This window comes from Odocoileus virginianus, chromosome 2 (assembly GCF_023699985.2).
Source record: "Odocoileus virginianus isolate 20LAN1187 ecotype Illinois chromosome 2, Ovbor_1.2, whole genome shotgun sequence".
Taxonomy (NCBI): Eukaryota; Metazoa; Chordata; class Mammalia; order Artiodactyla; family Cervidae; genus Odocoileus; species Odocoileus virginianus.
Genome location: NC_069675.1, coordinates 12,861,586 through 12,875,837, shown reverse-complemented (window position 1 = coordinate 12,875,837; position 14,252 = coordinate 12,861,586). Strand labels below are relative to the sequence as shown.

The 14,252-nt window shown below is 53.1% G+C and overlaps 1 protein-coding gene across 22 annotated transcripts in view; it reads left to right on the top strand.

Moving 5' to 3' along the window:
- The first annotated feature begins 760 nt into the window (after positions 1-760).
- Positions 761-14,252, top strand: part of DYSF (dysferlin) — a 219,261-nt gene continuing 205,769 nt past the window's right edge. For 5 of the 22 annotated variants that reach the window (XM_070476392.1, XM_070476394.1, XM_070476384.1 and 2 more), the window contains exon 1: positions 762-1,375. In XM_070476392.1, the coding sequence (XP_070332493.1) occupies positions 1,288-1,375 (88 nt within the window). In that variant the 5' untranslated portion in view covers positions 762-1,287. Of the gene's footprint in view, positions 1,376-12,460; positions 12,681-14,252 lie in introns of those variants that run through there. The other 17 variants (XM_070476382.1, XM_070476376.1, XM_070476373.1 and 14 more) reach the window with 7 other exon arrangements.

Sequence of the window (14,252 nt, the reverse complement as noted above, 5' to 3'; positions counted from 1 at the left end):
GGGCTCTTGGGGGAGGGGTTTTGCTGACAGCTGCACACCCACGCCCATCCAAATGGCCCACTTTAGAAGGTGAGTCACCCAACTCCTGGGAGTGGGTCCACACAGCTCCGGGAAAGCAGTTTAGCAACAGGTACTAGGACCTAAAAAAAGGCATATCCTGTGCCCTTATAATTCCAAAGCTAGAAATCCCAACTGAGGAACAAGCAGAGAGGGGCTCAAGACAGGTATATATCCCAGTTTTTATATAAAAAGTGATTTCTCACTACTGGAAAGAGCCTAAATATGCAGCAATAGGAGAAAGCCTTGAGAATTTAATATATTCATATGATAGAAAATTAAGTAGCTATTGAAAAAAAACTTTATAAAGAATATTTAATGATGCAAGGAAATATTACTTGAAAAAGCAGGACACAGAACTGCACAGACACTTTGATCTCAGTCATACAATAAAGACCGTAACAATATGCATATATGCATGCAATTCACAGGAAAAAGTCTGGGTTGGTAAATAACCAAATGTTAATATTGTATTTTTTTCAGACTCAGCGATTTCTTTCTTGTATGCTTTTTGTTAAAAGTAGTATGTATTGTTTTTACAACCAGAGAAGGGTACAAAGTTTTTAAGGCAGCCAGTTCTGCCTCTCGATGAGATTCCTCAACTCTGGTCTTCTGTCTGGAAAGCGCCGGCCCTGCGCCTGCTCCCCAGAGCGTCCCCCGGCGGTCTGGCTGGCTGCGAGGGAGAGTGCTGGAATCCCCGCGGTGGGAGGCCACCGGCTTGGCGTCGCGCGCGAGGTGGAAGGTCAGGGGAGGGACCAAGTCTTTCTCCCGTCCTGGAGCGAGATCGGGACTGCGCTGGGCGCCCGGAGCCCTGGTCCAGTCCTCAGCCATCGCGGCCGCTGCCCAGTCCGCTGTTCCACCGCCAGGTGCAAAATGCCGTGTCATTGGGAGAGTCTGCGGCCGGAGCATTGAATTACAGCTTAGCCAAGCTCTCGCAGGGCGGCGCGGGTGGAAGATGAGCAGAAGCCCCTGTTCTCGGAGCACCCGCTGACAAGCGGGCTAAGCGTAGCCCGGGGCGCGGACCGAGCGGAGGCCACTGGAACAGCCCGGGACTGGCCTTTCTTTCCCCTTCAAGAGACGTTGCTCTGAGCTGGGAGTCAGTGATCTGAGCCAGCCTCCCTCCACCAGCCCTCTGCTGTGAGGGGACCCACGAGCTGCGCCTCCGCAATCCCTAACCTTCCCCAGCCCTCTCCGCGCCCTGGGTGCACGGGATCCTGACTCCCGTCAGTCATGCTGAGGGTCTTCATCCTCTACGCGGAGAACGTCCACACCCCTGACACCGACATCAGCGATGCCTACTGCTCCGCGGTGTTTGCAGGTAGGAGGGGCCCGCGATCCTTCCCGGGAAGAGGGGGTGGGAGTTGCAGAGGGGACGCCGCGGTTCTCCACCTCGAAGAACACCGGAATGTGAGCGAGAAGACTCCTCGACCAGATTGATTGACTTTGAGCGTTCCAAAAACACACTCGGAGAGAGGCGACTCGGAGAAATGGAGGCAGGGGGAGAGGTGGTCAGCGGCCCGGAAGCTGAGCCCCGGCTGGGGCTAGGAGGGGCCTGGGGGGCAGGGCCAGCATCTGTCCTCGCACTCCCCGGATCTCTTAAAAGAGGCCTTTTTGCATTGTGTGCTGCAAAGCGTTGTGTTGCAGGGCTCCCCTCCTCTCCCCGGAAGACTGGTCCCGGGCTATTTATAATCCAACTCTCTTGCCTTGGCAGGGGCCTGGCGGCTGCCCTCGGCCTTTGCTCTCTATCACAGGCTGGGCCTGCAGGCAGGCGCACACTGGGGACAGAGGCACCGCCCATCGGTCCAGGGGTCCTACTCTTTTTTTCTGGCACAGGATGCGGGAAATTCAGCATTTTGGGGGTGGCATCCCCGTCATCAGGTGGAGGAGCCTGCTCCCCCATCAGACTGAGACCTTCCACAGGAAGGACTTTCATGGTGATGAATGGACCAGGAGGTGAGGGCTCGGCTCAGGCTGCTTCTCTGGGACTTCTGTGGGTGGAGCCAGAGCTGGGGTCTACACACCCTGCCTGTGTGTTTGGAGCCTTACTGGAGGACAAGGGCCAGAGGACAAGATTGTGTGGGCCCGCTGCCCCACCCACCCTGTGGGTTTGCTCTCAGCCTCTATACCTGTCACTCCCTTTCTCCTTCAAGATCTAGCTACATCCCAGGCCTCCAGAAACCCCTGGCAATCCAATGGACATTTCCTTTTAGTTTCACGAGCTTCTGATGCCCTGTTCTCAGACACCCCTGTGCCCATAGGCTCCCAGGCACATGCACACATGAAATGCATGTGACACTTGCAAGTTCCAAGGAGTAGGAACTCACAGAATGCAAGCGTGTGTCCACAGCAAAGTGCATGCACGCACACACACACACACACACACACACACACACACTCCTGGGGGTGAGATTTCAGGTTTCTCTAGGAGGAGCTGCTGAATGGGCCCTTGGCCTGGAAAGCAATTTGCTCTTTCCAGGGTGAGGGGTAGGGGGAGGTGACATTTCAGCCTTGCTCTTTTCCTGACACCTTGCTTTGAACTGTTCTGACCAGTTTCCTACAGTTGCCTTCGGAAATGAGCTTTATCAAGGTGTTTCCAGGGGGAGAATGAGGGCATGAATGGGGTGGTGGGGAGTGGGGGGGGGGGGTGCCTCCACACCTCTTCTACAACCTCAGCTCTGTGCAGGCCAGGACAGTGGTTCATCTGTAAGGCCCGGATGTGCAGCCTAGCTGAGGGCTCTGGCCTTAGAGCTGCAGACCTCCTGGGAGCACCGTCCACTCTGTAAATAACCCCCGGCTAAGGGGAGGGAGGATATGCTGGAGGGAAACGAGCACCCTGGGCTTTGAGCCTCTGTCTCCCTCAGCTCATCCGCCCCACCCAGCCCCTCATCCCTGTCCCAGGGCTGAGTGCGCCCTGTGCACGGCACCCTCTGGAGCTGTCCAGTACAAATGAAATGCAAGAAGGGCCACTTTGCCACTCCTGCCTCTTCTCAGGGACCTTGTCTCCTCTGAGACTACTCAGCCAGAACCAGATTTTCATCCACCTTCTCTGACCACACTCCCACCTCCTAACACCTCCTCCCAATACACACACATGCTTTCCCCAGACTTCACAATGTCCCCACCCAGACCAAGCTCGGAACCCTAGTACAAGAAAGGAAAGAATGAAGAATGGTTAATGAATGGGGAAGCACTTTCTAAACCTAGAAGTCTTTTACCCATCAGAAGTGCCTCTGGCATGGCTCCTCTCCCGTCATTATTTCCCACTTCTTTCTGCCCCAGGGTTGTTTGTGGAGCAATCGCTTATCCTTTATCCTGCGCCCCGCCCCCCCCATCCCCCCCACAATGAGTCCCACCCCCCATCTGTCTCTGTTTGCTGTCAGTCTGCAGTCCTCCCCTTTGTCTGCAGCCGGCTCCTCTGAGAGGCCTCCCCCTTCCCTGGCAGTAAAGGCAGTATGTTGTCTGTGCTGACTGGGAGTGCCCCCAGCCTTCAGAGGGGGCTGTCTGGATGCCGCAACTCCCAGCCATCACAGTCACTGCCCGGCAGTCATGGGGAGCACAGGCTCTTCCTCCCCCAGCCCTGGCCATAATCCACCTCCTGTGTGTTGGCCAAGCTCTTAACTTATGTCCAAATTCGGCCTCCCTGCAGCATCAGGCCAGCTCCCCCACCTCCTCCCGGTCAGGGACAGTTTGCTAGATGATTACACGGAAGGCTCTGTTCTCAGGGACATACTACTCAGAGCAGAACGCCCTTCTGGGAAGCCTCCCCTCACCAACTGGCTGGGAACTGGCCTTCCCAGACCTGTTAGGTTTGGAAACCATGGACCCCCCTCCTTTGGCTACCTGTTTGGAATATCCCGGCATTTAACAGGTGCTTCATGCATGCCTAAGTTCACTTCCTGTTCACAGTAGCTTTGTGAGGCCAGTGGGCAGGGATATTATGCCCTTTGACAGATGAGCAGAGCAGACAGGCCCAGAGAAGTACAGAGGCCTGGCCAAGGTTACACAGCGGCCAAAGCACCCACAACACCACCCCCATCATCATGCCCTCTGTTGTTCTCAGCGTCTGTACTCATGAATAAGAAAGTGCTTTGAAAAGCATACCATGCACTGCCCACACACGATGTACCCTGGACCCAAGCCAGAGCTAGGGAGGACTGTGCGTGGGGTACCCAGGCTGGGCTGAGTCAAAGTGGGGGGAGTGCCAGGCTGCAAGGAGTGCAGTGTACAACAAGTGACGCAGAGATGGGGGATTCCAATTCTGAACATGTGTACTCATCACAGTGAGAGAGAATGGTCATTCATTAAGCACAATGTACTATTTTCAGACGCTGTCTCTTTAAAACCCACAACAACCCTCTGAGATGCACTTAACTGATACTGTGCTTCCTAGGTGTAAGCTCTGTTCTAAATAGAGCTCACTTACTATGAGCTCTATCATGTTCAAGTTGTTCAATTTGTACCAGGCCCTTATATGTAGATCCTTAATCCTTCTAGCAGCCATATATGGTAGTAACCAGGCCCTTATATGTAGATCCTTAATCCTTCTAGCAGCCACTCTCCACCACACAGAAGTTAAGTCATACACTAGTCATTAGTGGAGTCAGGATTCAGGCCCACATACTCTGGCTCTGGAACCCTGTTGTCTTTAACTGCTCTACCATTTCCCTCTGGCCTTAGATCTGATTTACAAAAGACAAGCAGTAAAAGGTGGAGGGACAGGAAGGAACCCGGCTCTGGCTCACAGCCTGGAGCCCAGTCTCCGTCTGCACATGGCCCCTAACACCTTGTCGTGCCTCACACACTGTCCCTGCTGCCACTGGCTCTCTTTCTCCCTCGGACTCTGACGTCCTCGTTCTCATTCTCTGGTCTGAAGGATGCTTTCTTATCTCAGAAGGGTCTCTGCCCTTCTGCATCTTGCAGGACCAGTCACCGCTTGGTCCAGGATGCTCCCTCTGGGCAGAACTCTTGTGCTAGGCCATTTCAAGCCTTCTGTTAGGCCTGTGGTGGCTCTTAAGGTCTGATAAGCTGAGGCTAGGGTCATGCATCCTGTGTCACTGAGGTGGGCAGCCTGCAGTGGGTGTGACAGGCACTTGGGGGCCTCTGAAAAGGGAGTGCTGTAAGCATAGGCCCCCAGCTTAGCCAATCCAGTGGCGGGGGGAAGGGGCTCAGGAGTGAAACCTCAGTCACATTCCAGTGGGATAAGAGCACTGAACAAGAGTGAAAGAAGGATGGTAGCTGAAAGTATTAGCTTTGGACCCAGACTACCTGGGACCTTGGATATGGAATTCCAGCTCTGACACTTTCCAGCGGTGTGTGTGTCTTTGGGCAAGTTACTTAACCACTCTTGTCTTGCCTCACACATCGTCCCTGCTGCCACTGGCTTTCTCCCTCGGACTCTGTCGAGGTTTCGACACTCTGTGATGGGTTTCCCCACCTATAAAATGTTGATAATAGTACCTGTTTTGGAGGGATGGTTCTGAAGAGTTTATGTGTTAATCCATATAAAACACTTTGAATAATGCCTGGCACATTAACTATTTTGCTATTATATGATATATATATTTATTCTAATTATTATTATGGTTAACGCCTATCATACATGTACTAAGAAATCATTGCACACATCCAAAAAGTCTTTCACTCTCTTTTTTGGCCTGGTCAGTCCTATCACCAGCTCTGTTGGTTCATTTACTGTCCAGGCTGGGCACATTGTACTGAGGGGTGAGTGGCCATCCCTTCAGCCAGAGGGGACCCTGGCCCTCTCTCCTCTGGGAGCCCTCCCCAGGGCAGTCCTTTCTGAGGCCAAGGCATATGTCCACTTGCCTGATGGCTGACTGGTGCCCTCCCTATTGGACTGGATCTTTCCTGGAACAAGCATCCCTCCTGTGACTCCCTGGGCCCACAAACCTTCTCAGTCTCCCTCTCCAGGCCCAAATCTCTCTCTTTTCTTCCTGCATGCTGATCTCTTCCCATATTGGTTTATTAGGCTGAAGTGTTAGCAGTTGTGTATCTCCTGTGAACCAGGCAGGCTCTGGGTTGGAAGCCCTGGTGTTTGCTTTAATCATCCCAAGAGCTCTGTGAAGTAACATTTTCTTGATTTTACAGAAGTGGAAATAGACTCTGAAAGGTCAGATCTCATGCCTTGGGACACACAGCTAGAAAAGCAAGGACTGTGATGGATGCCCAGGGCCATCTAATTGTTCCTGCAATGGGATACTCTTCCCGGGCAGTCAGTCATGTGATCATGGCCGTAACCAGAATCATTGCTGCCTGACACCCCTGGCAGACATTTGTGGGTGCCTGTCTAATCCCAGCTGATTGCACTGGGATATCCACGGGACACAATTTCTTCAGTGACTGCAGAGGTGGGGCAGAAGGGTGCACTGGACTGTTGGTACTGCTGTGAGTCTTTGGACTTGGACAGATGTGCCCTGAGGAATCCTGGAAGCTCACATGCAGAGTGTTCATCTCAAAGTTGGTGTTATTGGAAGCAGAGGGCAAGGTTTATTTGCTTCCTGGATACCCCACGTGAGGCCTTGGGGAAAAACAAGGCCCAGATATTAAGAGAACTGAGCTGGAGGAGACCAGTGGACCAACTCCAAGGACAAGAAGGGGCTCTCCTTGAAGTAACTCCTCTTGACTGGCAGGGAGGAAGGACCGAAAATAGGTGACAGAAGAGGGTCATAAACCCACATCCCCAGGGGAGCGTGGCAGGTGGTATAACTAAGGCCAGAGGGAGAAGCACATGCATATTTGGGTGAGTGATAGGGCGAGCTGAGATACACACTTCCAGCCAGAGGTACCAGATAATCAGTGTTAGGCAGAAAATTAGGGCTCACGTGCCAGGTTTTCAGATTTTTCAATGGATGCTATAAATCCAGATCTCATAATGTTTGAAGTACAATTTTTTTCATAAAACGTTGTGTTGATCAAAGACAACAGGTCTCTGTGCTGGGTCTGTCCCAGGAGACACCAATGGCAGCATCTGATGGCGTTGTGTTTAATCCTGGAGACCTTGGTCTTGGACTCTTCAGGGAACAGGCAGCCAGCCTCCTCTCACCTGAGATGATCAGGCAGCACTATCTGTGACTACACCACTGGGATGGCAGGGGTGAGCTTTAGTCCCCTCCCCTCTTACCTCTTTTAGCTCTGAAATGTCATTGTGGTTAGCATGAAATTTTAAGTAAAAACTGGGCTTGCTATGCAAACTCAGCTTCAAAACAGGTCCCCTTCAGGCAGGAGATAGACAGGCTCCAGGCTGAACAGCTAGATTTTGTCCGCTGTGGACAGACACCCCAAAACAGCAGGAGGGAGGAGAAGCAAAGCATGACCAGATACGAGATCAAAGACCACATATTCTTCATTCTTAAAATCAAGGACACCTTCCCAGTTAGACATGTGCAGCAAAGCTCCTTGGAGGTCAAAAAGGGAGGGGCCTCCACCCCATAGTAAGTGATGTCAACCTACCCATAGGCCTCTTGGCTAGAATCCATCTTGGCTAAGAGACGTATACACACATGGGAGGACCCTGAGATAAACCAAGTACGGATCAGAACCAGGCAAAGCAAGATGACCAGAAGAAATGCCCCACAAAAGCAGTTTAAACTCCCATGAGTGTGCGGCTCTCTCTCAGCCTGCCTGTGTGTGTCCACGTGAACTCTTTTCCCTCTTTGTAAACACTTGTTTCACTACTTTATTTCTTTGTGGAAATTCATTTTCCACAAAGCCATGTGGGTCAGGGTCGTTTCAGTGGCCAGTGGTCTAGCGGCCAGCACTCAGAGCTCTCATTAATTACTGTGGCCTGACTTCAGTCTCTGGCTGAGAACCGAGATCCTGCTTCAAGCCACTGCAGGTCAAGAACACCTTCACCCACTTGCTCCCCGACGGTGACTCCTAAGCAGGCCCTGTCGCCTTTGCAGTGGGGCTAGAGTTGTCTAGGGTGCTGAGGAGCTGCCCTTACCTGGGCCCTTAGATAGGATGCAGATTTGGCTGTTGGTTAGCGAACCTGAACTGATGGTGGGGGCATGCATGATGGTCACTCTCTCGTAATGGTTGCTGTGTAGGCAGCCCTGACTGGTAGCGTTCTGACCCTCTGGGCTGCCCAGGCTCCTGGATCCTTCTGTCCTGTTTCTCTGCTATACCTTGCGGTCCCTTTGACAACACAGTTGGTGTGCTTGGCTCTCCAGTGTCCCTTCCATACCATGATGAGGCTAAACCAGTGGTTCTCAAGGAGGATAGTACTGCCCCCAGTGGGTATTTTGGATATGATGATTTGGGATATGTTTCCACTGCAACCTGGGCAGGACAGCATTAGCCTTCCTGTTCATTGAGGCTTCCTGGTGGCTCAGACGGTAAAGAATCTGCCTGCAATGCAGGGTAAAGAATCTGCCTTTGCTTAAATCTAAAGCCAGGACGTGAGTCAGTCATCTTCAGCTGGGCGACTGCTGTGGTCCGAGCCGGGGCAGCAGGACAGTGGGAATACAGGCTGAAAAAAATGTAGACCACCAGAGCACTACTCATTCCTCCGGCTCTGATCTGCTCTTGTACCAGGGGTCTGACCAGGTCTGTGTCTGCCTCCTTCCAGAGTAGGCCAAAGAGCCCATCTGAACAGCCTTCCTACAGCAATGTCTCACTCCAGGTGGCTTGGCGGGAATTCCAGACCAGTATTGTCTCCTGGGCCACGGACACAGCGGCCAAGTTTATTGGCCCTGGGGCTGCCACAGTTGGTATGGCTGGTTCAGGGGCCGGCACTGGAACAGTGTTTGGCAGCTTGATCCTTGGCTGTGCAAGGAACCCATCTCTGAAGCAGCAACTCTTCTCCACCACCATTCTGGGCTTTGTCCTGTCTGAGGCTGTGGGGCTTTTCTGTTTGATGGTCACCTTCCTCATCCTCTTCACCACGTGAGGCTCCATGGAGGTCACCTACCCACCCTGGCTGGTTTGACTTCAGGCCATGCTCAGTGCTGGAGTGTGCTAACTTCTACCATTAAACACAATGTTTCTCTTTAAAAAAAAAATCGACTTGCAATGCAGAAGACCCAGTAAGATCCCTGGGTCAGGAAGATCCCTGGAGAAGGGAATAGCAACCCACTCCAGTATTCTTGCCTAAAGAATTCCATGGACAGAGGAGCCTGGCAGGGTTTGCAAAGAGTAACCCAGTCCATGGGCTTGCAAAGAGTGGAACACAACTGAGAGAATAACACTTTCCTATCTCATAGGTCGCATAGGCCGTCCCTTGGATTCCTGGCCACATCTAGCTGTGAGGGAATTCTGGGAAATGTATTCTATCTATGTGGGTGACCATGTGTCCAGGTTGGAATCCTTGGAACATTTCTGTGGAAGGAGGGGAGAATGGCTTTGAGGGGGACAAGTGGAGATCTCAGCACACTGTCCCCAAGAGCTGCATTCTTGATGCAAGTCCCCTTGGGAGGAAGCCCCTTTGAGGATTTGGCTCCAGGATGATGTCTCCAAGGGATCAGTCAACCATCCAATCAGGGAGAAGTGAAATTGGAAGTTGGGATGGGAAAAGAAGCCTCAGGAAGTGTCCAGGGCTCATGCCACCGGCTGCTGTTTTTCTGGTGTACAGAGCAAGTGTGTGAAGACCCTGTTCCTTGTACATAAGCCAAGTGTTAGTAAACATTCCACAGATTTCCCATGCTGCCTCTGACCCGTTAGAGAAGGTCTGGGGGGCAGGATGTGGTGCGCTGGGGAAAACAGCAAAGCCAGGAATCATTGTGATGGAAAAAATATCCCTAGTCATCATATCCAAAATTCCCCCTAGGGGGCAGTAGTATCCTCTTTGAGACCTGCCTGCCTAACCGTATCTTAGGGTGGAAGGGACACAGCCAAGTACAATGTCCACCACGCCAACCCCAGGCCAGCCCTTGCTTGCACTGGGAACACCTGGCTGCCTGAGACAAACGTGGTCTCTCCTCTCATCGACCAACTTCACCATCTAGCTAGACATCAAACCAGCAATTAAACAAATAGGTATTGCTTACAGCTGGGATGAGAGCTAAGAAGGAAAAGTGCTATTGTGCGGTGGTTTGCCAGAAGACCCAGCCTAGATCAGGAGGTCAGAGGCTTCTCATGGAAGCAATGAGGGCTGAAGGATGGGGGGGGGGGGGGGGTGGCCCTTTAAAAGAAGGGGGAAGGCAGCTGCAGGTGGAGGTGACAGGAGAGCTCTGAGTTTGGAGGGAGCTCAAAATATTCCAGAAACTGAGAAGTCACTGGAGCTCAGAAAGTGAGGGGCTGAGTGGTCTTATCTTGTATGCAGGGGAAAGGGAGTTGGGCTTTATTCCAAGAGCATGGGAGGCCTTGGAGGGATTTTACAGGTGTGTGTTAGGGTGTGTGACTGATTATATTTAAGATCACCAGGCTCCCGTGTAGAGGCACTTGGATGCTGTGGGCACACAGATGGTACCAAAGTCAGCAAGGATGATTTAGGCTGTAAGTGAAATCCTATCTCAAAATGACTTTAATAATAAACAGTCTTAAAGTGGTCTTCATTCCCAATACAAGTCCTCTCGGGAGGAAGCCCCATCAGGTCCCAGTATGATCCAGAGACATGGTGGGCTCTGGGCACGTAGAATGGACAGCTCCAATCATCCTAGACACAGGCAGACTCCATTTTATTTTTCTCTGGTCTGCCATCCTTGGTATCTGCTATATCTTAGAGCTGGCTGACAATTGGATCTACACGCTTCCTTATTCTCACACAGTGGGAGAGGGAGTTGGGCTTGTCCAGTCACGAAGAACAAGTTATCCCTCTGGGAGAACAACTTGGGACATATATGCCCATCGCTGAACCAATAGCTATTGCCAGGTGATGGGCTTAGTTAGGTCAGGATCTGGAGCTAGGGCTGGAAGTAGTACCCAAATAGCTGGGTTCTGTTGAGAGAGAGGAACTTTGGATGTTGGAGAGGAAGTAAATGGCCATCGCATTATGAGAGTGAGTGGGGTCACTCAAGGAGAGCGGAAGAATCAGGAGGAAGAGGGTACAAGCCAACTGGAGGAGGCACAACCTTTAAAACTGGGGAGAGGACAGCCTTAGACTTGTCACTGTGTGGGTGAGGGGGTAGGATCTACTGCCCAAGCTCCCAGCCCGGCTTTGGAGTACAAATGATTCATTTACTAACAGCAGGAAAGCAAAAGGTTTGGGCACAGAAGCTGGTGGAATTTAGGAGGCTGGGAACCTGGGGATGTTCTCCCCTTTGCATACAGAAAGCAGCCTGAGAGTGAGGGTGGTGATGGGGTGCTGTCAATTTGGGGAGCGAAAAAGTATGAAACAGTTGTTTAGGAGAGAGTGTGATTGAAGAGACAGAGGTGATGTAGGGTCGCTGCTTATTGGCAGTCAGGATCCCCCTGAGTCTGGGGTGGGACATAGCAGGTGAGGCTGGCTAGGGTAGCTGTGTTATTCTCCAACACCAGTTAGCACTTAAGGGACAGAGGTGGAGGAGGTGAAGCTGGATTTCACCAAGTGGCAGTCACCTGAAAATGCTGGAGCCTCAAAGCAAGACAGGGGGAAGAGAATTGGGGTTTTGTGCTGCAGAATGGTGATAACTGGTCACGGAACGGAGGCCGAGTGAGGAAGCTAGTGAGCACCTGGGAGGTGGGAGGAAGAGCAGCGCCTGTCGGGCGCTCGGTGCAGGTATAGAGGTGGGAAGCTCGCCACCTGTGGCCGCCAGCTGGAAAGGAACCAGACTTAACACGGGAACGCCTGCTAAAGGCTGTCACCGCTCGAGGCTCACGCTAAAAGCAGTACCCCCACGGCGGGGGCAGAGGACCTAGAGATATATTGCTGTCGGGATGTTGCAGAGCAGCTCCAAGAGAACGGGACACAGACCTCCGCCTCCGGAGATGAGCGACCCCAGATCACTGATCTGAGAAGGCTCAGAGGCGTCGGAGTCTCTCGGGTCTCCAGGAGCACCGAGGGTGGGCCTAGGCGAGCCGCGCGGGGGCCAGAAGGTAGGCCCCTGGCCGTTCGGCCCTCTCCTCCTTTAGCGCTCCCAGAGCGTGCAGTTTTCCGCGGACACACTCTGGTCCCTGCAGCCGGGTTTCCCCCACCTCGCGCCTTCGCACCCAATTGCCTCGCGCCCTTGGCGCGCCGGCCTGCGCGCAGCTGCAGGAGAGCAGCGGCCGCGAAGTCGGCCCTGGTGCGCTCCGGGCCCAGGCGCGCTGGCCGCTCCGGGAGCCGGGATGGTACTGGCTGCCGCTTCCCTGCTGCTCAGCCAAGCGGTGCGCCCGGCGTCAACGGCGCTTCCATTCCTGGCGGGGGCGGGGACCGGCGGAGGGGACCAGCGCCCCCGCCAGCGCCGGTCTGAGCGCTGGCCCGTCCCGCCCCCCGCCGGCAGGGCGGATCCGCATCGGGGCCGGAGGGGAGGGTCCACCCAGCGGGTGTCCGGTGTCCTCTCCGCGGCCTCTCCCAGGCGTCGGGACTTGTCCGCGGAGGCGCAGCGGAGGCGACAGCTCGCTCCTCTTTGGCGCGGCTGCTGCGGGGCCGGGCGCTTGCTCGGCGGGGGCCGGCCGAACCATGCTGAGCTGCCAGCTGGTGAGGGCCAGCAACCTCCCCAGTCTGAAGAAGGACCGGCGCAGCGACCCGGTCGCCAGCCTGACTTTCCGAGGTGAGAGCCCCGTGGCCACCGCTCCCGCTCGCCCGCGCCACCCGCCAGCGCGCGCACCGCGGGGTCGGCCACCCCCGCTCCCGCACTAACCCGGCCAAAGTTTCCTCCCCTGTCAGCAAGGACAGAAATCTCAGAGAAATCTCGGTCCTGTCTTCTTCAGAGGGGGCGAGGAGGATGCGAGCAAGAAAAATGCCGTGGTGCTCAGAAATTTTGGAAACCGAAAGCGCCGTAATATGTCGATAGTTGCACTTCTAAGACCGATACCCGGGGGTAATACCGTGCGAGCCCTTAGCAGGCGGTGATGAGGGTGGGTTGGAGGATGAATGAGAGAGAGAATAGGATTGCTTAAATATTGGGCGTGGAGACCGCGAGAGTTGTGTCTTGGTTTCATTCATTCATTCGTCCATCTTTCTTCAACACTGGCCGCCTTGAATTCGTCTCAGTTGGGAGGAAAAGGGATAGAATAGGGCGGATATAGCCTTGATACAAGGAATTGTGAGTGTTTTAGGAAGTCTTTTAAAATGCCAAGAGCCTAAATGCCTGTCTGTGGGTACTTAGTCAAAAGAGAGTCTACGTTTGGGGAAAACACCCCAAAGGACTCACGTCCGCCCCTTCTCACCAGACACCCTTAACCCTCACTTAAAGGCGGACATTCCCGTGGGAGGAGGTGTCTCAGGAGGGGAAAGGGAAGAGGAAGGACCTGTCAAAATTAAGAGAAGGAACAATGGCTGTGAGTCAGGACCCCAGTTCTGCAAAGAAAGGTAATTAAGGAAATGGGAGAGGGTTTTCCTCTTACCATATCCTGTGGTCTTGTGGAAGTACAAATATCCTGTGGTTTTGTGGAATTAAAAATTTGCGCAGCACAAAAGATTGTCAAACGTAGAGGGATAAATGGCTGGTGTTTTCAGGAGGCTTGGAAAAGGTGGGGTCACCATGGGGGCTCTTTAGTTCTGACCCACGATATCCATCTCCTCCCCCAGCACCCCAAAATATTGATAACCATAGATGAAGGACACAGTTTGGCAAAGTGAGAGCTAACTGTAGCTTTTCTTCTTTGTTATGGGACAGTTTACATTTTATTCCTTTTTTGAAAAGTGCGAGTTGAAACAATTTAGAAAAGCTTTCTTCTTCCATTAATTGGTGCTATTCCTGGGTGCCTACTATGAAATGCAGTGTCAAGACGAGGCCCCTAGCTGTCCCTTAGGCTCAGATTCTGACTAAGCCATTCTTGTGTGAAATTATGGGGCCAACTGGCTGGGAAAGACTTCCCAAGGACCGTGAGCCCAGGGCCCTTTATCAGCTGTGAGTCTCCTAGATGCTTTGGATCTTTTCTGCATCTGTTCACCGCTTTCTTTCCCTGCTTCTCCAACAGTCGTGTGGTAGCTACCAATTTCCCTGTTCTGCAGGCAAGGAAATGAGAACCTGGGGAAGTTAATTAAATGCTGTGTCCCAATCATGGCAGGGAGCACTTGAGTGGGCAGTGCCCTTGAGTCCAAATCTATTGAGGTCCCTCTTTGCAGTTGAACCAGCCCAATTGAGCACGTGCACCTGTTGTCCTCTCCCCAGCTCTGC